The 25,499-nt window shown below is 50.0% G+C and overlaps 2 protein-coding genes across 3 annotated transcripts in view; both read right to left on the bottom strand.

Moving 5' to 3' along the window:
• Window positions 1–856: 856 nt before the first annotated feature.
• Hm13 (histocompatibility minor 13) overlaps window positions 857–25,499 on the bottom strand; it is a 37,063-nt gene continuing 12,420 nt past the window's right edge. The window contains exons 4-13 of one of the 2 annotated variants that reach the window (XM_038329525.2): window positions 20,316–20,404; window positions 17,698–17,783; window positions 17,481–17,606; window positions 16,744–16,801; window positions 14,606–14,689; window positions 12,075–12,111; window positions 11,196–11,298; window positions 5,977–6,062; window positions 2,040–2,186; window positions 857–1,253 (exon numbers count right to left, since the gene is read on the bottom strand). In XM_038329525.2, the coding sequence (XP_038185453.1) occupies window positions 1,151–1,253; window positions 2,040–2,186; window positions 5,977–6,062; window positions 11,196–11,298; window positions 12,075–12,111; window positions 14,606–14,689; window positions 16,744–16,801; window positions 17,481–17,606; window positions 17,698–17,783; window positions 20,316–20,404 (919 nt within the window). In that variant the 3' untranslated portion in view covers window positions 857–1,150. The remainder of the gene's footprint in view (window positions 1,254–2,039; window positions 2,187–5,976; window positions 6,063–11,195; window positions 11,299–12,074; window positions 12,112–14,605; window positions 14,690–16,743; window positions 16,802–17,480; window positions 17,607–17,697; window positions 17,784–20,315; window positions 20,405–25,499) is intronic. The other variant, XM_038329524.2, reaches the window with a different exon arrangement.
• On the bottom strand, window positions 18,588–19,673 carry LOC119814140 (malignant T-cell-amplified sequence 2). The gene has a single exon (XM_038329526.2). The coding sequence runs from the start codon at window positions 19,177–19,179 to the stop codon at window positions 18,634–18,636; it is 546 nt and encodes a 181-aa protein (XP_038185454.1). The 5' UTR covers window positions 19,180–19,673; the 3' UTR covers window positions 18,588–18,633.

Genomic DNA, 25,499 nt, shown 5'->3' with positions numbered 1-25,499 from the left:
AAGTTGGGTGGCTGACTCAGAGGGGCCCAGCATACCAGCCACAGTGACTTGGTCCTAGAAGGTCTGGAGAACAGCACAGTGCTTTTAGTGTGCAGAGCTGCAATCAGCTGCTTGAGGTCATATCCATGTCTGAGGGCGAGCTGCCCCGTTTCCTCATCTGTACCGTGAGCTAACAATAACACACATATCTTAGGCCATAAGTGTAAAGTAGAATCTTGTACCAACACACATTGGTCCACATCTGAACCCATGGAAGACAACCCCCGTATTCTCACTCCCAGGCTCTGTTAATTTTAGCCACTAAACCCAAACCCTGGACAGGGCAGGTCATGGCCATTCTCAGGGCTCAGTTTCCCTACCTGGGAAGGTGGTCAGGGCTGAGCTGCCCTCCCCTTGTCCTCTGGACTTTCCTGAAGGTCAGAGGTAAAGGAAAGCTCTGACTTTGGGATCCCTAGCTCCAGACCCTGGATGGCTTCCTCTGATCACTTGGGTTATTCCCTTCCCAACCCATGCTCTCTGAAGATCTGGGCCTTATGTCCGGAAGCCCAGGAGTGGGCAGAATGGGAAAGATGGAGTTCTGCTCTGCAGCCAGCTGGACAGCAAGCCCAGGAGAGCCGTCTGAGTCAGGCTGCCCTCTGCAACTCTCTTCATCTTCTCATACCAGGGCCAGGGGACACAGCGAGCATCTGCCCACCACCTTCACCCTCCCAAAGTCTGGAAGAGCGCGGTAAGGAACACCCTCTTCTGGCGTGACAACAGGGTGGGCACCCAAGAGGGGCTTGCAGAGACCTAGTGAGCTAGCACAAGCCACTAGGTGAAGTTGCCGACAACCCTCCAGGAGCATAGTGTCCCGACAGCCATGGGATGAGTTTTTAATGTGAGGCAAAGTCAGTCCACAATACAAAAATCTAAAAACCACACGGGGTTCCCACCTGGCTCCTGGGGAAAGAAGCAGCAGAGGGTTTCCTTTGCCTGCAGGGGGTGAGGAGCAGCAGAGGAAGCCAGAGAAAGGGGAGAGGGAAACAGGCAGCAGAGGTCCGCTCCCCAGCCTGGAGCCACCTTCGCCTCCTGCACGAGTCCTCTGTCTGTGTCGCCTACAGGTCGTCCCCCGCCTGTCTGATCTGGCCCTCAAGGGTCAGGCAGAGCGGCCTCATTTCTCCTTCTTCTCTAGCTTCTTGGATGCTGATGCCTCTGTTGTCTCCTCTTTGGATTCAGTCCCAGTTGCTGCATCTTTAGGGTTTGACTCCTCATAACTGACCAGAAAACAAAGGAACACATTTGGAGGATGCTGAGGGCAGAGTCTTCATTGCCCCCTGTCTTTGCAGTCTCACAGGGGCCATTGCAGCTCAAACCTCGCCTCTGCCAGGACCTGGCCCCTCATGGGCACCCTGCTTGGCTTTCTCTGGGCCCTGTGCTGCCAAAGAGCTGCAAGGGTAAGTAGCAAATGGAAAAGGCTGGGCCTGGACTTGTGTGGATCAACATTAAACTTCTTGAACCTTCTGCTGGAGAGCAGCAGAAAGTAGTGGGGATGAGACTCTGGGAGACCAGCTGCCTCCTGGGGCACATGGTGGAGTTAAGAGCTCAGCCCTGTTCTGGCAAATAGCACAGCGCTACTCATCAGGATGAACATACTAACTCTTGTGGGGGCTCTGCTTACCGAGCAACTGTGCTCGTTCAAGCACAACGCATATTTCCTGGCTGGTTTGGGTGGGCAGCAGGTGCTTACTTAATAAAGAGCATAGAGGAGAAAGTGGTGTGTTCAGGGTCAAACACATAAGCAAACGGTCACAGTGTCTACTTCAGTCTCACAGGGCCGCTCATGCCCATCTCATGGGACTTCCCACTGTGGGTGAGCACCCCAAGGCTCTGGGCTACCTGCCTGCCTTGGGGCTGGGCGGCAAATGCTGGTGGCTATAAGGGCTGCCTCCTGCCATCAGCCCCAGTGACACTCTGACTTTACACCAGGGCTGGAGCTTCTGCCCTACCTTAGGCCCAGGACAGTGGGGGGAGCGGGCACGTGGGCACCCGCTGGGCATTACATGGCGCTGGGATTCTGCGGGCGCCGGCGACGAGGGCCAGCTAGCTTCTGCTGCATGGAGTCGGCCAGGCTGGCAGGGGAGCCCGAGACTGTGGGGAAGTGAGTGAGCCTCGGCGTATGAGGCAGGATTACGGCCGAGGACTCGTAGCTGTGTAAGAGACAGACAGAGAAGACAGAACAAGTAGATGGAGAGGGGAAGAAGAGGGAAGGACAGAGACATCCTTTCCAAGCACAGAGCACTGTCTCGGTTACCTGGCTTGCACTTCCTTTTCACTGTGTGTAGAACAACTGTACTGTTTTGAGGGAAGATGCACCCCTGCAAAGTGCACTATGCGGGTAAGAGTGAAGGAGGGCTTGGTGTGCCGGGTTGAACGTGATGTCAAACTAGTGTCTTTAATATATGCTGTTCTGCAATATTCTAAGTGCTAGGGGGTAGCTCAGCAGGAGAGCATGTGCTTAGCCTAAGTGAAGTCCTGGGTTTGACAACCACACACAGGAAAGGCACCAAGTGCAAACAGGATGCTGGAGAATGATACCTATTAGTGCACAGATGTCTCTGAAGGTCTGTAAGAACTGGCCTCCAACAGGCCGGGATAGGATATCCTCCTTCCTCACAGCTGTGCCGTGTGCACACATGTGTGCATGTGGTGTATGTGTGCCTGTGAGCGTGGAAGCTAGAGGTTAATGCCGACTTCCTCTATACTCTATATCTTACGCCTTGAGACAGGGTCTCCTACTGAACCTACAGCTCGACTATTGGCAAGACTGGCTGGCTGTCCCCACGCAAAGCTAGGGTTACAGCTGCGTGTCACTCTACCCAGCTGGGGTCCAAACACAGGTCTTCATGTTTGTGCAGCAGGCACTTCAGTAACTGAGCCATCTCCCTAGTTTGTTTAAAAAACTTTTTTGGGTATGGCACGGTGCTTGTGAGGTGGACAGAGGACAACTTCCGGGAGCTGAGCCTCCCCTCTACTGTGGGTTTCTAGGGTCAAACTCAAGTGGGTCCTCAGGCTTAGTAGCAAGTAAGGTTACCTCGTGAGCCATCTTACCCATTTTTAAAAATTATTTTTTTATGTGTGTGTGTTTTGCCTGCATTTATGCATGTGTACCAGATATGCACCTGGTGCCAGCAGAAGTAAGAAGAATGTGCTGGAACTTTGTAACTGGTTTACAGACGGTTGTGAGCCACCATGTGGGTGCTGGGAACCAAAACCATGTTCTTTCTAAGGGCAAGAAGTGCTCTTACAACTGCTAAGCTATCTCCCCAGCTCCCTTGTATAAATTTTTATAACTTTTATTACATTTTTTAAAAAAGATTTATTTATTTATTATGTATACAACAACATTCCTTCCATGTATGCTTGCATGCCAGAAGATCTCCGGCTGTGAGCCACCATGTGGTTGCTGGGAATTGAACTCAGGACCTCTGGAAGAGCAGTCAGTGCTCTTAACCTCTGAGCCATCTCTCCAGCCCCTTTTATTACATTTTTATTTGTTAATTTAGAGATAGGATCTAACTATGTAGCCCTGCTGGGCTAGAACTCACAGAGATGTGCCGGCCTGTATTCCAAATTCTAGGATCAAGGGTGTGCACCACCATGCCAGGCTTTTTGCTTTGTTTTGTTTTTCGAGACAAGGTTTCTATGTGTAACAGCTATGGCTGTCTTGGAATTCTCTTTGTAGACCAGGCTGGCCTTGAACTCACAGAGATCCACCTGCCTCTGCCTCCAGAGAGCTGGGATTAGAGGTGTGCACCACCACCACCTGGCTTTGTTTTGTTATGAAACAAGATTTTGACTTGCTTCGTTTCCAATCTTGGCTGGTTCACCCATCCTTAGGCAACCTGGTGGTCCCCTGCTTCCAGGAGGACACAATATTGATGCTGCACTCAGTGCGGACACTATATTGGCATAGTCCACCACAGCCTAGAACTCCTGGATTCAGCCTCACCAAAAGCTGGGACCACAGGCATGTGTGCTCGACTGAAACAAGATTTTACTCTGCCAGCCGGGTGGCTGACCTGGAGCTTGCTACATAGTGCAGGCTGGTCTTGAAATCAGTGATGCTCTGCCTCAGTCTCCCAAGTACAGGGGTTAAGCTATGCTGCACCATAAGGCACAGGCTCAGTTGTGACTATTTAAAAAAAAAACCCAACAACCCATCATTTTTACACCCAGCTGGGCACTGAGTATCCAAACACAGTCTTAACCCATATACAGCAGGCACTTCACTGACCGAGCTCTCTCCCTAGTCTGTTTTAAAAAAGACTGTGGTTGTTTGAATATGGTCCCCATAGGCTCTCATCAGGGAGTGGCACTATTTGGGAAGAATTGGGAGGTGTGTCACTGGGGGTGGGCTTTGAGGTTTCCAAAGTCCGTGCTAGCTCAGTATCACTCTCTCAGCCTACAGACCAGGATGTAGCTCTCTGCTCTGGCTCTAGCATCATACCTGCCATTGTGCGTCCTGCCATGACAGCCTCTGGAACTGTAGGCAAGCCACAGCTAAATGCTTTCTTCTCTAAGAGTTGCCTTGGTTATGGTGTCTCTTCACAGCAACAGAACAGTGATTGAGACAAATACATTAACTGTGTGTGTCATGGTGCTTGTGAAGTCAGAGGACAACTTATGGGAACTGGGGTATGTGTGTGTGTGTGTGTGTGTGTACACTTGTGCACATGAATATAAGCAATGAGCACAGGTTCCCACGGAGGCTTCAAGTCCCCCTGGAGGGATGGTTGTCCGCTGCCCAATGTGGGTGCTGGGAACTGAACAGGGCCTCTGAGAGAACCGCAGGTACTCTTAACTGCTGAGTCACCTGTATAGCACCAGCAAGGGAACTCAGAACCAGGTAAACCTGCAGTCAATTCAAGAATGAATCAGTGAGTGAGTCTTTCAATAGGGGAGTGGCAGTGAAAGACAAAAAGGCAAAAGATCAAGTTGAGAATGGGGTAGAGGACAGGAGAGAAAGACCACCTGCTGCCTTGCTTTTCCCTATGGGCCTTCTGGGTAGGGTGGGGCTCACACAGAAGAGCACTTAGGGAAACTGGGCCTCAGTGGGAGGAAGGAGGTACCTTCTGCCCTGGCTGGGTACTCAGAGCTCAGACTGCTGAGGATACAGGGGACTGGTTCAGAAGTCTCTCCAAGCATAGATGTGCAGAGGGAGGGATGCTAAGTGCTGACCTCAAGGATCAGCTGCCATGCCAGAAGATGGGGGTGGGCCGGCTTCCAGCAGGCTGGGATTCCAGGCAGGGCAGGCGTGGGGCAGGGGTGAGTCATCTGCTGCCCCGAGGCATCCAGGTGCACAGGAGGCCCTGGCAGGCACTTGGAAGGACAACTTAAGGCCAAGCAGGTGGAGTTGGATGAAGGCCCCCGAGTGGGCAGTTTTTATAGTAGCTGGCAGCTATTTCTAGGTCTTTGGCAGGCAGGGTTGATGGTGCCTGGGAGCAGACACCTGCTGGGAGTCGTGCGGGCCTTAGGGTAGGGGCGGAGCTGTGCACAAGGTGTGGCAGATATGGCGTGGTCACAAGGAAAGGGGACTGTGTATCAGAAAACAAGCTGTGGGTTATGGCTCCAGAGGCACCTGGACAGGGATGGACACATGGCTTCTTGTAGATGGTACCTTGTCCTATTACATGCAAACCGACGCTGGGGCAAAGACATGCCTCAAGTCACCTTGGCAGAGCTAGCTTGTGATCCAAGGCCCCAGAAAGTAGGCAGCCATTCCTCTAAGACACTGTAGGTGTGTGGTATGGCCTGCCCTAGACTACACCTCCCCTGGCTCCTAGTCAAGGTCCCACTGGTGACCACAGGCCAGGCAGGTAGTCACTGCAGAAAGGAACAGGTGGCAGGAACACTCCCTTGGAGACGATGCTCATGTGAGCCGGCAGGCTATGCAGGTGCGCTAGGGCTCGTCTGCATGTCTGCTCCATCCCACCTTACCTGAACATCTCTGCCACTTCTCCCTTGAAGAGTGCCACCAGGACAGGAAAGCCGATGCAGGCAGGGACCAGGTACAGGAGAGCCGGCTAGGAGAAGACAGAGACTCATGAGGCAAGGCACCTAACCCTCTTCGGGACTTGACAGGGATAGCTCAGACCCAAGTTTGAAGGGTGAGTCAATGGCTAAGCCCAGTCACAGGGCTGGAGGTCCAGACAGGTGCTCCTCACTGGGAGGGAAAGCATGCACTATAGGAAATCGGGTGCAGGGCTGCAAGGCTCCTCAGGAACCTGCCTGGCAGTGTCTGAATCACAAACAGCAGCTCAATGCTGCTACCTCTCAGGCTGCTTTTCTCCCTAGAAGCCTGCAGTCCAGGCTAGGGCAGAGCCTTGCATTTCAGGAACGCTCGGGAGACACTATAATGACAGCGACACAGACAGTAGCTGACGCGAGCTGCTGCATTCGGTGCTGTCTTTCACTTCCGCCACTCCAAGTCTGTGCTAAGACTCCTAAGAAGGCCGGGCTGGGAGAAAAGGAAGACTGTCCCCAGTGTTTGAGGCTTTTCCTGGTGGTTCCAGGTCACTCCATGGCTGTGTCCGCCCTCTCTGGGCAGAGAAGGGCTATTGTTCTAAAAGGAGAAGGCAGCCTGGGTCTCCGTTTTAACACTTAAGCTGCGAATGGAAGCTGCGCGTTATTTGGCCTGGTCATTCCTTGCTTATTTCCTTTGAAAAGTGAACGCCAAACACCTCTGTTGGACGCTTTAAAGCCATCAATGCTGCCAGCGGCCTAAAGTGACCCTTGTCATCATTGCCTCCAACCTCCCATCTGATCTATACCTTACTTTGGTCACAGCCCCAGGACCTTGGCATATGCAGTTTCAGCTGCCTAGGCTGTCCTTTCTCCTTCTGCCCACTTCCTCCTCCCCAGCCCTCAGCTCTGTGGAGAAGCCCCACTTGTGTGTATCAGGTCCCTGGCAGTGTGGAAGTGAGCATCCTAGGCAGAATGGAGTCCCTATCCCCTGCAGGGTTGTGGAACCAGATAGAGCAAGTGTCCACGGCCTTATTCAGTCTGTTTGCCTGGTATCCCAGAGGGCCTGGGAGTGTGTGTGTGGGGGGATACTGGTGACTATTTGCCATGCTCACGAACTTGAGAGAGGTCTTGGAGATGAGTGGGAGAGTAAAGAGACACCATTCTCAGCACAAAGCACAAAACCAGCCTGGGGCCCAAGAACAACGCGGTCCTTCGCCTGCATCTGAGGACGTTTCAGGGGACTGTCTCTTGGCACTGGTCTGGGTGGGCGGTCAGCCACATTACTTTATAGAGATTACCCTAGAATCTAGTCATCTAAAGATGATGTTCTAAGGCTCGCTCAGAAAGGGACTGACTTGCCCAAGGTCACAGGTATGTGAGGCCAAGCTGAGAAGGGAAGTGGGAGGCCGGGCATTCATTCTTTCACTGGTACTGTGTGGCTTGGTTAGGTCCATGCCCCAAACTGGGAGAAGCAGCCAGAGGGCACTCTGACCCCTAAGCTAACTCAAGGGAAACAAGACCCGTGAAATGGTTTAAAAGCTTTCGGGTCTCCAAGTGGTGCTGGCACATGCCTTTAATTCCAGCACTGGGGGCAGAGGCAGGTAGACTCTGTGAGTTCAAGGCTGGCCTGGTCTACAAAGTGAATTCCAGGACAGCCAGGGCTATTACACAGAACAACCCTGTCTCAAAATAGAACCAAAATCAAAAGTTTTCAGGTCACAAAATGGGCAGGGGTCTAGCTCAGCGGTAGAGTGCTCACATAACACTTTGCACACTAGGGTTTGATTCCCAGCACTGCCACAGGTGTGAATGGGGCAGCTAGAGAAAGAATAAAATATCCTGAAAATAGAAAGAAAACATTGGGCATTGGGGTGCACCCTTGTAATTCTAGCACTATGAAGACAGAGGCCAGAAAATTATTGGGAGTTTGAGGCTAGCCCAGCTACACAGGGAAAACTTGCCTCAAAACTAAACAAACAAAAAAAAACCACCACCAACTAACCAACCAAACACACACCCAAAACCAGGCTGGGTGTGGTGGTACACACCTTTAATCCTAGCATTTGGGAGACAGAGGCAGTGACCTCTATGAATGACAGGTTACCCTGTCTACAGTGAGTTCCAGGCCAACCAGGATACTCAATGAGACCCTTTCTCAAACAACAACCAACCTGACCAACCAACACAGGCCCCTAAAAACAGGAAAACAACATGAGGAGAAACAGGAATGGTCAAACTTAACATGAAAATTTAATTTGTGGGGCATGGAGGGATGGTTCAGTGGCGAAGAATGTATACTGCTCTTGAAGAAGGCCCAAGTTTGGTTCTGTTGGCTCCCAACTGTCTATAGCTCCAGCTCCAGGAAATCTGACACCCTTTGCTGGCTTCTGCAGGCACCTACTCCCACATATACAAACCCGACACTCTCCCACACAATGGTAAGTTAACAGACGGATGAGCAAACTGGGGATCTGAGGATGGAGAAGAAAGGGTCAGGATTTGGAGCTAGGGTCCTCCTGGGCAGCCCTGTGCATTCTCTTGCCCAAGACAGTCTTGGCAGAATGTAGGACTTCTAGGGGAGCTGGTGGCCTCAGGCTCATGGGAAGGGCTCCTTTAAGAGCCAGCAAGTTTGCTAGTATCAGAGGGACACAGCCTGCCTTCTTTTCTTTCCTCTCACTGCACCTGGGAAAATCTTCAACGAGAGCGTGATGGAGAAAGAGCCCTACAGCTCAGGGCGGAGCTAGGGGCCATGTTTTCTGAGACAGCGTCTCATACGTAATCCAGGCTCATCTGAATTGTCTGTGTAGCTGAGGATGATGCTGAACGTCTGTTCCACCTCCTCAGGGCTGCGATCACCGGCATGTGCCACTATGTCTGGCTAGGAAGGTTGTTTTGTAAAGGCTAAGTGAGTTAAAGGCCTCATAGGGGGCCTTTACTTAGCAACGCCACTGACACGGGGACTGCCTTTGTCTTCTCGGAGACAGCAACGTCACTTAACAGACTCTTCCTACTTCCTGGATCTCTTCTTCGAGGACCTTCAGGGAGATGGCCATCTGCATGAATCAGAGCCAGGAGTAGGAGAGGCCCACAGACAGCCTGGCTAGGTGGATTATCTGGGAAATCTGTCCTTCTAGGCCTGCAGTCTCTCCACAATGGGGAGGGACAGCACCTTGCAGGAGAGCCTCTCTTCTGCCTCCAGCTGGGGAGGCAAGCCTGCCACCTGGTGGCTGCCCGGGAAATGGCTCTGGCCTACTCTAACACAGGGTTGGAGCTGTACTACAGGCCTTGAAAAGGCCTCTAAGCCTGTTCGCGATCTGGCACTCTGAAATCTGCTCACCGAGCACATATTATGCTCCACAGGTACATCAGAAGCTCTGCCAAACATAACCCAACAAACAAGAAGGCTCCGTGGACACTCTGGGTGTCTCTGCTTATGAGCCACGCCCTCGGATCTTTGTGGAAGGTTAGCACAGGCCCAGTGATAACAATCTGATCTTGTGAGGAATTCAAAGGCAGCTCCTACGTGACAGGACTTGGGGGAGGGGAGGAGCAAAGAGCAACAATACAGTATCCCCTCCCCACAATCCTTGGAGCCCCCCACAACAGTACAGTGTGGCATGCTTGCACGAACACTTCTCTAATGGTAAGCAGGGTGATATGCTGGATCAAGGAATGGCTTACGTGGGTAGGAAGAATTAATCTTGGTATGCAGAACGCATGGCATTTAAAACTGCAGCTTCTGATTCAATTTTTGAGCTGTGGGTAATGGAACTCACAGAAAGCAAAGCTGTGCCGGTAGTGGGGGCGGGGCCTCATCGAGGTGTAGCTCTGAGTACTCACACTGATCTGCCCCATCCCTAAGACACTCCCTTTTGCTTTTATTAATGAATGAGGAAAGTGGAGTGTGTGCGTAACTCCAGGAACCTGCCTTGGGTCCCAGGGAGGAATCTACTGGATTCCCATAGGGGCTTCCTTGGCCTCTGCACCACACAGTTCCTGCAGCCTGGGCTTGGCTTTCACACTGTCCCCAGGCCAAGTCCTGGCTCTGCTACCCACTCACTGGGTGGCGCCTCAGCTCCAGCTTTCTCATCTGCGCTCCAAGAGCTCAGGAGCACAGGGCCTGGCATGTGCCTTGTGTCGTTAGACAAGAGGAGACAGTCCTGACTGCCCAGCCCCTGCCGGCCTCCCCCTCCAGGCCACTGGGACCCTGGCCTTCACACGCATTGCTCATTGGGGCGGAGCATTACTTTAACTGTGCAAAGGTGTGCTGCATTGGTTTATGCTGCGCTCAACAGTGTAAGGATGTGCTGCATTGGTTTCACCTTGCTTGCCTGGGGCACCTGATCGGAGTAGTAAAGAGCTGAATGGCCTATAGCGAGGCAGGAGAAGGACAGGTGGGGCTGGCAGGCAAGAGAGAATAAATAGGAGAAATCGAGGCTCAAGAGGAGAGAAGAACGAGAGACACACCGAGGGGCAAGAAGCCAGGCAGGTGCCAGTCAATACAGACAGAAAGCAGTGAAAATAAGATACACAGAAGGAAGAAGGTAATAAACCCTGAGGCAAAAGGTAAATAAAGAGAAACAGGATAATTTAAGTTAAAAGAGCCAGGTATGTGCCTAAGCTAGGCTGAGCATTCAAAAGTAACAATAAGTCTCTGTCCATGATTTGGGACCTGGTTGGTGGCCCAAAAGAATAAGCCCGGCACAGTTCACTGTGGTGAACTGGAGTAACTGGAGCCCACCTCGGTGGGAAGAGGCGGCAGAGCCTTGGCTTTCCTGGGGTGGGTGTAGCTAGCTTTCACTTGGCTGAAGCACTTAGGTCTCACCCAATCCTGCTGTTGGTTGGTCCATGCCAGCTTGCCTGGGAAGTCATTTTCTCCTCCCCAGTCTCCTCTTCTGTAGCTAGAATGGTCATGTGACATTATCTGGCTTATGGGACATAGGCAGAAATCAGGTAGAGAGCTCTGGGAAAATGTCTGCTTTTCTAATGAAGACAGTGGTGTGCTGAAAAACTTTTTACCTAGGGGAGCAGCTGCCATGTCCCCATAAGTCAAAAACAACCACAAACACGACTGTTTTACTACCACTTTGGATGCCCACGTCTGAGCTGCCTGTGCAGGTGACAGAGCAGCTTTCTGTGCGTTGTTACTGTCAGGGAAGCATTCTGGCCACGCCAAGGGCTGTTCTGCTCACCTGGGCATGCTTGAAGATGTGCATGATGAAGATGGTGAGGCCCAGGCCGAAGATGTAGGCGGCGAAGCTGGTGTAGAAGTAGGTATGGGTGTTCTTCTTCAAGCTTCAAGGAAGGCAGAAGAAGAGGTTAGAGCATTAACATCTTTTCTGGGGAACCCTGCAGCTGCATGCGTGTGGGGGAGAGCTCTGGGCTGGGAGTCTGGCAGGCCATGTACCCTGCACTTCCCTGAGTTAAGTCTCTTTAGACAAGTTACCTTTCTTTGTTCACGCTCAGTTTAAATCTTTGTAAAATGAGAAAGCCATAAGCCCATTTGTAAACAACAAATATTATCTAAAACTGCCTGTAAGATTTCTAGCTAGCATAAAATCTCTTGGGGGAAAAGTCTGGGTTCTAGGTTACCCCCACAGAATGTAAATTTGGGGTGAAGCCCTGCTGGGGACTGAGTCTGGCCGTGCATGGCTGGCTAGTGCTCCTCTGAGCTCCAGTCCAGCCTGAGAAAAGGCTGGAGAGCGCGCACGGGGCCAGCTAGACTGGACAATGACTTGAGTGTAGCCTGGCAAACGCCAGCTGCAGCTCGCTGTCCCCAAAGCCACTGAGTTCAGGCTGTGCTCAGTGCTCCCCAGACTCTGGTTTACCACCATGGATGTAAGGTTGAGGCTCCTGAGGTCAGAATGGCCACCAAGGGCACAGAGCTATAAGCACCAATCTCAACTAAAAGGACTTAAAACAAAAACAAACCAAAAAACACTTAAAAACGTCAGAATGCAGGTGAAATGAGAATTTCTCTGGATGTGTGGGTGGAGGTACCTTCTCTGGGCTCCTGAAAGCTGGACAATGCTGGGAGAACCCCAGGCCACGCCGTGCCCTCCCTTGCTTACCTGATGTCAAAACGGAGCAGCAAAGCAATGAAGATCCCTGAAGGGGAAAAGGCAGGGTTAGAAGGTCAGGGATGGGGAAAGGAAGCAGGACAGCTACCTAAGACTGGCCTGTTCCCCCACTGCTACAACCATACTGCGTCACAACGGGCCATCTCTGTTACCTACTGACCAGGCACAGTGTAGGATCAAAGGAAGCCACAGTTCTCAGAGCTCAGCCAAGGGGCAAGACAGCTGGGAGGATGACAGCAGCTGTGACAGACGACTCCAACAGGAAATCAAACCTAGGCCCCCTCTAACTGAAAAATGGACTTCTTATGTTCTCAAAGGTAGACTGGGGTGGGATCTAGTCTGAAGAGGGTTTCTTCAAAGTGACACTGGCCAGGGAGAGTGAAAAGTGTGCTCTGAGGAGCTGCAGGATGGAGACATTTGGCACAGGCTCGGGGTTCTGGGCAGGAGGACAGCTTAAACAGGTCCAGAGAGACCCCTGTGGCCGCTGCCTGGTGAGAGAAGCCGCAGACCACTGGGAGGTACCCCAAGAGCTCAGGAATGCTAGCTGTCCCTTAACCCCTGGCTCGCACTTCAAATCCAAGTCCAGATGCCCCAGAATTCTGAGTCTCTGAGACAGGGCCAGCCAGTCCAACCACATCTTTACAGAGCTTCCCCATTCACTGGCCTTCGGACTCACACAGGACAGAGACTAAGTCTCATTTAGCTGAGGACAGCCGCTCAAGAGCTGAAGCACATGTCCATCAGAAGCATCAGCTAGCAAGCATGATGAATAGGTATGTTTGCAGCGCTGTGTTTGGAACCCAGGCCCACAGCTGTGCACGCTAGGAAAGGATTCTACCACCGAGTACACTCCCCACCCTATGAAGCTAAGCTTAATAAGGGAAATGAGTCATTCTCAGTGAGGGCTGTGAGAGGAGAGTTGAATGGAAAAAGCTGACCAGAGCTGCCTTTTCTACAGTGTTTGGAGCTCAGCGCCCCCTGGTGTCTGACACTCGTAACAGCTCTAAGCTAAAGCAGGGGCGGGGCTCTGCTCATGTACTAACTCCTGGCAGCTGAGGAGTTTCAACATGCTGCTTTCTGGGCTGGGTGACTGCTGGACGATTTGGACCCACATATGGGTCCTGCAGAGACTAATAGGGAGAGAATAAGTATGCTCCTAAAGCCCAGAACCATGCTCCAAGGAGACTGGCAAAGCTAGACATTAGGTCTCGCAAGGCAGCAGGTCTCAACCCGTGGGTTGCACCTCTTTTCACAGGGGTTGCCTGAGATACTGGAAAACACAGATATTCACATTACGATCCACAGCAGTAGCAAAATTAGTTATGAAGTAGCAATGACAAAAGTGTAATGGTTGGGGGTCCCCACGACGTGAGGAACTCTACTAAAGGGTCACAGCATTAGGAAGGTTGAGAGCCACTGCTGTAAGGCAAAATTTTGTGGAATTCCATTATTTTCTTTAAAAACAGCGCTGGCCACCAAGCCAGGCATCAAGCTAGGATGAACACAGGACCACAATCTAGTGTCCCTGATCACCACCAAAGAGGTGTCTGTCCATTGCCAGGGGGTTGGTTTTTTTTTTTTTTCCCCTTTAAGACATGTTGACCAGATAAGCAGACTATCCTTGAACTCATGATCCCCCTGTCTGTGTCTGGGGTCAGAGGCACGTGCCAGCGTTCTCTACTACAGGACTCGTCTCTCTCCTGTGTTGTTTACCTGGGAAGTAAGCCCCTGTTGATGTTAGTGTTGCACGTCATGAGGATACTTAGGGGTGGGGTAGGGGTGGGGTATGTTAAGCCCAATCGCTCAGACAAGTTGGCTTGTTCCTTTAACCTGAATACAGAAATTTCCCCTATTCCCCGGAGCTGCTGGGAGTAGCAGAATGATACAAGGAAGCTTCCACCAGTGCCCGGTGAATGGCAGGAGCTGTCGCCATCATTCCCCTGTCATTACTGTCCTTGACCAGTTCTGACAGAGTGGGCTTTGATGCTAAGCTATATCCTGCTACTGAGCCACATTCCCGTCCTCTCTGCAGGACACCCTTTCCACAGTCAGGGAGCCCACTGCTAAAGATGATGTGGATTTCTATCAGTCCTTAAAGGAACTGGGAGCTAGAGGGATCCCTGACAGGCAGACAGGGAGAGGAGCCACAGACAGATAAAGATACAAACTTGCAGCTTCTTTACCCTCAAGAAGTGAGAGAAAGGCCAGGCAGGCTTTTTCTCCCACCAGCAGGGCACCCCCTTAGGACAAGCAGTCCAGGATGGCAAGAAGATGTGTTCAGGGTCATTCTGAACATGTTTACCTAAAGCTTAGGTCTTTTGGGGCTCCTCTTTCTTGGTTTAAGTCCAAAATGAAGAGGAAAAGAGCTGCCTTATGCCATCAAAACCACAAATACATTCTGAGGGGGAATGAGCCAAGTGCTCACCAGATCGTCCCCACTCCCAATAGTAAGGCTACCTACCTACCCACCTCATGGTAAAACCCATGGCACCCCTCCCCACAGCCCTTTCCCCAGCAATCACCTGGAATGACGATATCTCCAAGTCCCAGCATGGCAAAGTTGTCCGCTTCAAGGCCCTTCTCCAGCAGATCCTGGGGGAACACCACTGCGGGGAGAGGCAGGGATGAGATGAAGGTCAGGGAGCCATTTACTCAGGCTGCCGACCTCCAGCCCTCTAAGTACGACTCACACAGGAGATGACAGGATGTTCCCAGGAGATGGCAGCTCTTACAGTAAGGAAGGGTCTAGAATCCTCTAACCAAAGGTTTCATTCATCTTCATTTTTCCTTCTATGCTGCTAAGGGACCCATGAGGAAGAAGCCCTAAGCTGACTTCACCCCAACTGCTGTTACCACAATCCTACAGAGGCCTGCGCATCCTCTCAAGGTCATTTTCCCCTCTTCCCAGTTACCATCTCTGGTCCAATCCTGGAGCCTTGGCCTTGTGGTCCTAGGTGATTTGGGACTCTGCCAGGGCTGAGAGTCTAAGTTAGTCTACTTTCTCATCTAACTTGCTGAGGCAGGGTAGTTGTTTCTGAGATGGTCTAGCTGTGTAGCCTCGGCGGGTCTTGAATTTTCACTCCTCTCAAGTACAGGGTTTGACACTGAGTGGTACCATGTTCAGCTAAAGGACCCAAGCCCTCATGCACGGTAGGGAAGCACAGTACAGTACTGGCTATGCCTGTAGCTCTGTAACATGACTTGGGCAATGAAACATGAAAGGAGCTTCCCCAGGTTTTTGTTGTTTTTTCTTGGGGTGGGGGCACACCAAAAACTCTTCCCAAGGGAGGACAAAGAGCAGTTCCCTCTGTGCCATGTGGGTGAGGAGTTAATGCTAGAAGTGTGGTCCCCTCTACGGACCACGGAAAGGTGAGCTAGGGGATCAGTAACACACATGCTGAGAATGGTGGGGTGAGAGGATGGAAATAACCTTGGTGTTGGTGATTCCACTTAAGGGCATTAACCCATTGTTGAGCTGCTCTACCCAGGCTCCCAGAAGTTTGATAAAATTTCCCCTTGCTTAGTCAGACCCAGTGATCCCCGCACTTTGGAGGTGGAGGCAGAAGGTGCACAGGTTCAAAGTCACCATTAGCCACACAGTGAGTTCCGGGATGGTTTCAGCTACCTGACATCCATCTCCACAAACATCCAGAAACTCTCCTTGTTTAAAGACATTGGTACCCAAGGTTTGTTTTTGTTTTTTGAGACAGGGTTTTCTCTGTGCAGTTCTGGCTGTCTTGGAACTCACTCTGTAGACCAGGCTGGCTTCAAACTCAAGAGATCCACCTGCCTCTGCCTGCTGAGTTAGGATTAAAGGTACGCACCTCCAATTAGCTTGGGTTTTCTCCCCTCTCCCCCCAAAAAAAACCCTTTCCATTTTTTTTACTTTTGTATGTGTGGGAGTCCATGTACAACAGTGTCCATGTAGAGGTCAGGGGACAACTTGTGGGAATTGGTTCTTGCCTTTCAGCATGTGAGTCCTAGGGATTGAACTCTGGTTGTCAAGTTGGACAGCAAGAACTGTGGAACTATGTCAGCTGAGCCATCATGCTGTTTTTTTTTTTTTTTTTGACAGTTGTTATGTAGCCTAGGATAGGCTTAAATTTGCAATCCTCCTGCCTCAGCTTCTGCAGTACTGGGATAACAGGAATGTGCCCAATGCTTGTGTTATGGATTTATTTTTTCCCTTTTTTCTTTCATAGGTGCAAGGGATGGAACACCAGAGCTCACACATGCTAGACTGAGCTATTACACCTTTAACCCCTACAGGTGGGCTTTCTAATACTGTGTAAACAATGGTTATTCTAAAAAGCAAGGTATGGTCAGAGTTGGCAGACCAGAGAGCACCAGGTACTCAGGTAACGAGGGGGACCCAGTGAGTGTGATAGTGTGAAGGTCTTGACTTCTGGAAAACCACAGCAAGCCCTGATAGGCTGTCAAGCACCTTTCCTCTACGCTTATTCCCATTCCTAGATATTTCATGCCACATGGTATCATGACCACGTGACCCAAGGCGGGGTGGGGAGGGATAGACTGAGCTCAAGAATACAGCAAGATGAATCAATGACGAGGAAATAAAGAGTGGTTCTGACACCAACAGGGATGATGAGCCAACTGGGGCAGAGAGGACGATGCCTGATGGTGGGAGGCGGTCACTTACATTTGATTGGTGCCTCAAAGGACTTGGCCACAGTCACCATCACGTTGGTGCCGAAAACCTAGAAGGAAAAGACAGGAGTCTAAAGGGGGGTGGGTGGGCAAGAAAGGCTGTCTTAGGCTTCTAGATGTGGTGTTGAGGTGTATGAGAGTCACACAGGGAACTGGGAGAGCTCAGAGCAGACTGACACCGAGTTGAGGTGGCCATTCATGTGGTTCTAGGCAAGAGAAAATCTGAAGGAGTCAGAGAAAGGCCCTAACTGGCCCAAGCCAGGCAGCCTGCTTGTTTAGGCTCCTCTCCCTCTTAAGAGACAAAGACCTAGGCAGCCTTCAAAGACAAAAGGTCTTCCAGGGAAAGGATGCCGCGGTCAGGCAGATCCCAGACCTCTCAGCAGTGCCTCGGAAAGTGAACAGACATCCCGAGCACAGCTAACCTCTGTCCTCCTTGCCAGGCATCCACCAGCATCCACCACTCCTATCCAAATGGCCCCGAGTCTTGACTCATTTGCCCTAGAGACACAAGATTCAGTGGTCCCCTGTAAAGACTATCCGAGAGTGTATGAAGGCACTGGGTAGGAGACACAATCCCTTTGCTCCAGATTTACAGATGGACCAGAAATAGACCTGCTCTGGGTACAAACTCCATCAGACTGCCATGTGGACAGAGATGGTAGAGACGCAGCGAAGCCGGGAGGCGGAGGAGGGCCCTCAGGCTGGACATCACGTCCCTGCCTGACTCACCCAGAAGATGTCATAGATGAAGAGTCCACCAAGCAGGATACAGCCAGTGCTCACGTTGTTCAGGTGCAGGAGCTCCACCCCATTAAGGGAGAAGGCCAGGCCAAAGAGGTTGTTGGCAATCCAGTGCTGGGGAAAGGTGGGAGTGAGACCAGCTCACTGTGTGCCCCATCCTACCATCTCCCCAACCTCCCCTTCTGCTCAGGCCCTGACTGCTTACCTTCCTCAGCAGGTACCAGACACCAACAACGCTGCTTAGGCCCAGGCACACCAGGTCCTTGGTGTCAAACTCATAGTTGATGATCTCTGGGCAGAGAGGCCAGGTAAGTCCACTCCCCAGAGTGAGGCTATCCCCCCACCCCAACCCGTCAGCCCTTGTTGGGTGGTGGAGGGCACGGCTGCCGGCATGGCCAGACAGGCCCATGTGCTTGGCCGTGGCTGCCTCAGACTGGCAGGGGTTTTTAGGCTGGGGAAAGCTCACTGGGCCCACTCCCAACCCCTTAGTTTTCTATAGAGGGAATATAGGCCCAGATCCTCAAATGAGGGTGCTGGGACATATAAGGTCTGCCACCTGAAGCTGGGTGACCCTGGAGGAGGAAGTGTCCTTTTTATAAAATTTGTTTCCTTATCTGTAAAGTCAACAGCACCTTCCTCAGGGGGCTGTTGTGAGGAGTGAGGAAGATTATTTTTACAATGCCCTCAGCACAGTGCCTGGAATGGAACAGTGGGTTTCCAAGGAATGCTACTCCTGCAAAGTCTGGAATTTCAGGAAACCAGGAGGATGGCTGGCAACCCTTCCCAAGCAGAGAAGGAGAGAGAGAGAGATGGAGGAAGTAGTCAAGAGGGAATCTCGAAGGCAGCTCTTGTTGGGAGCAACTAAGTAGAGAACCCGATGCCAGACCTCTCTGGATGCTACCAAATCTCCTAATAACACAGTGCGACCACTTTTGTGATCCCAAAGTGCAGCAAACTGTTACTTGTCCCCCAATTCCTGATCTCTCCTGTGGTTATAACACCCCGTTTTCATTTTTTAAAGGTATCTGTTGAATTTATTCGGCATAACCACAGAGGCATTATCTTCATGATGTCATATACAGACACAAACACAGATACAACACAATATTTATATTTAGCTCAAGTGCATTGCGTCTAAGGCTCACTTATACGTCTTCATATGCCACAGCCCGTCATTTAGATAATGGATATTCTCAATGCCGATCCCCTTGTTGATTTTCTCAATGTCTGCGGCAGCCATCTTCATGACTCCGACACACAGGGCGTGCTCTTTGCCTTCTGCCATGACAGCCACGATGGTATCTACCGCAGCAGCGTAGAGCTTCGCTCCGGGAGACGTTAAACCCGGACACATGATATTTGCACCACTGAGCACAAATTTGATGGCACCTTTGTCGACCTGCTGGTGTGGCAAGATAAACGGGTATTTGTGAAGTAATCTCAGCGTTGGATAAAAAGGTCCTTTTCTCTGCCTGAAAAACAGTAATTCTCCATTGACTGTAAGGATTTCCATGTGTTCATGGCATCGCACTATTTTGACGGGATCTTTCTTAGGCATGATTTGATTAAGCCACGGTTCGATACCTGGAAACTGCTCAGTCAGTTGGCTTTTAATACCCTTAATAACGGAAGTTTTCAGCTGGATGCAGTTGGACACACTCTCCTTCTCGTCAAATTTCTTGAACATGATCTTGGTGAAGGGGCGCCGACAGGGAAAAGCTGAGGTGAAGCGTTAATCGCCGAAGGTCTCACCGAGTCGCGGTCTACAGGAAGGATAGCACCGGCGTCCGAGCCGGCCGTTGTCGCTAACCGGAAGATGGTCCGACCGATCGCGCTTTACGGCTGCGTAAGATCGTATTACTTCCGTTCCACTGACCCCCACGTTCGCTCTGACCCCCACGAGGTCAACCCACATCTCTTCTCCCGACTTCCGGTCCTTCTCCGGACATCCGATTGCAGAAAGGGCGGGACCCGGACCGGAAGATACGTCAGAGCATCCACGTCTACGGATGGACCGCCACTTCGGGATCGGACTGGACATGCGTCGAACCGCGCCACCGCTTACGGGCACACTAACCAGCCAATAGGGATGCGCCTATCTTTCTTACGGCTGCGCAGTGGTCGCCATTCGCGACCCCTGAGGGGCCCGAGTAATGGAGCCGGCATAGATGTGGGTGGGGGGGAGATTCGGAACCCGGAAGGCTCCGTGGTCGTTAAGAAAAACAGGCTTAGCCTTTAAAAAAAAAATCCAGTAATCATTTATTTGGCACAGATGTATTTGACGCAGAGACGAAACATCTCATCACCGTTCGGAGGGAAAAGGTAGAATCTGCTTGGCAACCAGAAGAGAATAGAATACATTCCACGGGCTTCTCATGTGTGAGAATTATCTTCCATTTGGTCAAGCCATCATTACTCGTCACCATTTTGAATCCATACGATAACTGACGCATCTTCACAGTTTTATTTTTCAAAGCTCAGGTGAAACCATCACCAGGGAGAGACATGTTAGGAGCTGTCTGGTACAGCTCCTACCGAGTGCATATATGAGCCAGGCACTGTGCTGAATGCTTTCTACTTATTGTTTACTTCCAAACGGAAGGGGTTAGATTATCATTTTTGTTTTACAGACGGGGGAAACAAACTTCCAGTAAAAACACCCAGTGCTCGGAAATAATGGGTTCACCCAGATTCCCAAGCTTGGGTAGTGGCAAAGCTGGGATATGAACCAGGGCCGTTAAGATTTGAGCTTCTTTTGTTTCTTTGGAGAACCCAATATTACGGAAACAAAGAAGGGGACAGAGGGAAGTGGGTACCACTGACCTTCCTTGTTTTCCCCAGAGCCCTGTGTGAAGAGCAGCTGATACTGGCGATTTGGGAAGCTGGCTGGAAAAAACTTATTCATGAAGGGGCTGGAAAGAAAGACAAAGCAGGTCGGCAAACAGAGCCCCCACGGGCAATCACAGCTCTTAACAGTCCCCGCTAATATCCATTTATGGCTGTCCTCCCCAGTCACCTCTTATAAGAGCCCCGGCAGGTACACGTTATCGTTCCCACTCTAGATGTGGAGTCTCGGATAGCCTGACCAGGGTCACACAGGGAGCCAGAATCTCAGCTGCGATTCAAACTGAGGTTTCTGAACTCTTAGTAATTTACTTTGCTTATTGACAAAGTGGACATAGGCACACTTGGTATGTAAAATTTGGAGGAAGAGTTAGAAATCCCAAGTCTGGCCCATGTGCCTTCTGTATCAGTTTCTTGTCAAGAAATGTACTCCCAGACTTTCATGTACTGATCTGACAAAGAACTGGGCTTTTACAAATGTAAAATCCACCTGCCAAATGAACCATAGCCCCCAGGGTAGGAACATCCTCATTTTCATGCCTACTATGAGGTCTGTTGCTTAGGACCAGCCTAGCTTTAAAAGCATTGTTACCAAGCATGCTCCACCTCCTGGCCAGGCAGGGAACAGAGATGTTCTTTCCCAGACTACACCAGAGTGAGTTCAGCAAACCAAGGCCTGTTGTAGAGTGGTTACTAGTTCTCACAGCCCCATGGGGGTTATCTTAGTGACAGCTTCCCCAGGCTTTGGCCACCTTATCTGTGTGTGAGGATGAGCAAATGGCCTATCTCAAAGATAAGGCAGGAAAGATGCTAAGCTCAGTGCTGGCCTGAAGCAGGGATGTTTAAGAACTGTGAACAAAGGTCACAAAAGACATCCCAGATGTTTCCCAACTAAGATGCAAGGTAGGCCTGAAAACATACAGGTCACAATGGATGAGAGGTTTTTTTTTTTTTTTTTTTTTTTTTTTAAATATACTCTGGTGGCTTGGAGAATATGAATTTAACAACTATCTTTGGTCCTCAGTTCCCCACTTGTCAAACAACTGATCCCTTGCAGCCTCGGGTTGTGTGATATGATTGTTGATGAATGGCACCATAGGTGGAGAAGTGGCAGGCACAGGGCTGGAATCTGGAGTAGGCATTCATGGGAGCGCTCTGAAGAGATGCAAGGCAGAAGCAGCCAGGATGCCGGAGGCTCAGTTTGCGGAATCTCTTTTGGGGAAGGTGAAGCCACAGTGCATGTGCGGACAGAGGTAGAGAGCAGTTTGCGGAGCTGAAGCATCCTAGCTTCTGAGGAGCCTGACGCCTGCATCAGGATAACAGACTTGACACATGCTTCCTAGGTTCAAGTTCCATCTCTGCCACTTCTGAGAGGTGTGATCTGGGGAAGTTACTTAGCTGCTCCTTTCATTTGAACATTATAATACATTTCTCAGAGGATTATTTATTCAAAGATAGAATCTCACTCTGTAACTCAAGTTGGCCTTAAATGGGTAATGAATGACCTTCCTGTTTCTGTCTCCCAGGTGCTGGACTTATAGACTAACCAAGTCTGATACTCACACAGGATTAAGAGGGTTAAGCTGATGCTTGATATCCTGCGAGTTCAACTCAGCTTCCACTTTGAGTGTTAAATGTCTGGACTGATCTCTGCATGTGATCTACATCACTGAGCTACACATCCAGCCATTATTTTGAGATAAAGAGTCTCACTAAGTTGCCTAGGCTGGCCTCCAAATTTTGATGCTCCTGTCTCACCCCTCCAAGCAGTTGGGGTTACTGGCCAGCACTGGGAAAAGGGGCTTGTTGTCCAACACAACAAAGGATGACCTATGTCAGGCAACTGGTGTGAGTCTGACTTGAGGGTGGGGCCCTGCCTCTTCATCATCATCTCCCACACCAGACAAAGTGGTAGATGTTTGCTAGCCAACTCTGAATGCACTTTTACTGTGGTCAGAGTGTTTTTATGACCCTCCATGGCTCAAACAGACATAAAGTTCATTGCTTTGTGCTGAGAAATATCCTGGTACCCTTGTCTTCTGGGGTTAGATGGTTAGGGTTAATCAAACTGATGATGTGCCCTTGTTCTCCTGAGATAGAAGACTGGGACTTTCTGTCTGTGGGCCACTTGAGTAGGGCAGGAGCTTGGTCACGGGTAATAAAAATAGGCCAAGGCTGCCTAGGCAGAACGTGTGGAATCTAGCTGGGTTATAGTCTTGGTGACTGTATTAGGTGAAGGCAGGATATGACCCCTGCCTGCCCCAGTACTGGGAGCTGCGGTCTGTGCTGAGCAGTTTAAGGTGGGCAGTGGGATGGCAGCAGGGGTGGGGGGACTCAGAGAACTACAGCTGAGGCCAGCATGGCCTGGGATATAGCTATTACTGCCTTTAGCCGTCATTTTAGAGATCTGTGGAGAGGACAGTCTCCAAGTTCTCCCTTCTCTTTAACTTCTGCCGGAGCAATAAAGAATTCTAGCACTGGAGTCGGACAAACCTGGGATCAAAGCCCTCAGCCGTGAATCCTGGTTGCCACGATAACTATTTGAACTTCAACTTCCTTGTCTCTCACCTTCAGACCTTATGGTATAAATCCAGAGGCAAGCCTGGCTTGTGGATATAAACAGTGTGGAAACTCTGCACTGCAGCTTTCTTAACTAAAAGACTCAAGAAAACACAACTCCAGTGAGTGAGAGTCAGTTTAATTTTTGGATCAACACTATGATTAAATTATATTCCCACTTTGTAATGAAATTGCCTTTGTTGAGTTTTGTTCTTTCTCATGATACCCCTATGACTTCATTCATTTGGCAGTTTTTATAGCCCAGGCTGGTCATGAGGCTATGATCCTCCTGTCTCAGCCTGCCAAGTTCCTGGAACCTTTACATGAGTGCCAGAGCAGATTATTATTGCTCTGAATTTTATTACGAACATGATTCATGGGTGTGGATGTGGCTTAGTGCTAGAACACTTGACTAGTATATGGGAGGCCCTGGGTTCAATTCCTAAAACCAGAAGAGAAAAAAAAAAAAAAAAACAAAATTCAGGGGTGGGCTGAAGTCGGGTAGAAGAGACTGCCTAGGGAAGGAAGTACAAGGAACTAAGACTAACAACAACATGAAAGCAAACAAAAAACCAAAACTACAGTCTCTAGCTGACAAATTTTACCATGTACCATTTATTTGTTATTTTGTGACACTATTTCGTATATAACTCAAACTGGTCTTGAAGTAGCTGTGGATGACTTTGAACTCCTGCTTCTACCTCCCAAGTGCTAGGATTAGAGGCACAAGCCACCAAATTAAACCCTGTCTGCCTTTTCTTTTGAGATGGGGTTTCATAGTGCAGCCCTGGTTGGTGTGGAACTGTGTAGATGAGGCTGAACTTGAATGCAGAGATTTGTCAGTCTCCTGAGTGCTGGGATTAAAGGTGTGTAGTACCACCTGATTTCCCATGAGGTTAACAGCTGACTTTTTTGTTTATTTGTTGTATTAAGTTCAAACCTCGGACCTTACCCTTATTAGGCAAGTGTTCTCCCTCTAAGCTATATTCCCAGGCTCTGAGGACTATTCCTTTATACCATGTGAATATATGTCACTGTAATTTGTTTAATAAACAAGCTGAGTGGCCAATAGCTGTACAGGATAAAGTTAGGTGGGAAAGCCAGAGAATGATGGAATGAAGGAGGGCGGAGTCAGGAGTCCTAGGCCAGATGCAGAAGAACAGAAGAACATGCCATGCTAATAAAAGTACCACCATGTGGCAAAACGTAAATAAGGAATATGGGTTAACTTAAAATGTAAGCTCTAGTTAGTAATAAGCCTGAGCTATTGGCCAATCATTTACAATTAATATAAGTCTCTGTGTAGTGATCTGTAAGTGGCTCCCAGGATGAGGAAAACTACCTTCCCCCAGGCAATTGCTGGTTTTCTTCTCTGTTGATAAGATCTATCACAAAAATTTATGAATTGCTTAGAAGTAGAGAGACAACTGGTTAATCTGAGACATTAGGAACAACAGTTTGTGGGGAGTTGGATGCAAGGCAGCTGAGATACTGTGAATTAATCACTTTCCAAGCATATGGCCCAAAGGTTCCTTCCAAAGTGTATGTTCTGTGTAGTGAAGCTAGGTTATGGATGAACTGGGAGATCTCAAACCTCTTGTAGACACTGTGTGGGACTGGCTAGACTCGGAGAAGTCATCAGCATAGAAAAGGAGACTCAGAATTTCAAAGTGATGGCTCCTGTCTTTGCCTTAGGTCTGCATGAGTGCTGGACCTGCTATTATTTTTGCTAGTCATCCAGGTTCTGAGATGGTCAAAGTATTTACAACTCAGCTAGAATAGATTTTGCAGGTGAAGATGGTGCTGGGTTTAGTACAAAGCCCACTGCCAAAGTCCCAGCTGTGTAACACTGAACCAGTCCGGGATGGGCTCACAGTGTGCTGGAGACATCAGCCCATTTGCTGCTTCCTGCCTGTCAGAAGGTTCTGTATGTTGTCCATAGGGGGAAAAGCTGATACTTAAGCCAAAGCTACCTTTTGAGACTACACTCTGACTGCCTAGAGAAATAAGCCACACTGTCCTTGGTGTTCACTGCCTTTGGGGCAGATTCTGCTCTGTCTAGCTAAGAATACTTTGACAATCACCTGACACTGATTCCTTAATGTGCAGGGGCCATTCAGCTCCTGGTGGGGCACCTCTCTCTTTACACCTCTCCCAGGCTTCCTACCTTCTATATCTGAGTGCAGCTAGTTCCTTCCTTTGGGTAACCTTTCCTGGCCATTCCTCAGTTTTACCTGTGGGCTGCTGCAAAGAGGCAGACAGAAATGTGCCGGGCTACCGCTGTTATCCACGCTGGGGATAAGGCTCTCATTTGGTGAATGTGAAAGGATTGCCCTGCAGAGGGAAGGTAGCCAGTAGCCCTTGTTCCAGTGACACTGTCCTAAATCATTTATGCCTGATGCAAGCGACTGGGTCCAAGCAGAATGACCTGTGCCCACAGACCTGGGCTTCGATTCCGATTTTGCTGTTTGCCAACCATATGATCCTATCAAATGGTTGATATCAAATCACATATCTTATTCTCACTAACTTTAGCTTCTCTAACTGTAACCCAGGATAAACAGCAAGAGCTAGCTGGCCAAGGTGTCTAGCAAATTGACAGAG

The sequence above is a fragment of the Arvicola amphibius genome, chromosome 5 (assembly GCF_903992535.2).
Source record: "Arvicola amphibius chromosome 5, mArvAmp1.2, whole genome shotgun sequence".
Lineage (NCBI taxonomy): Eukaryota > Metazoa > Chordata > Mammalia > Rodentia > Cricetidae > Arvicola > Arvicola amphibius.
This window is presented reverse-complemented; position numbering and strand designations above follow the sequence as displayed.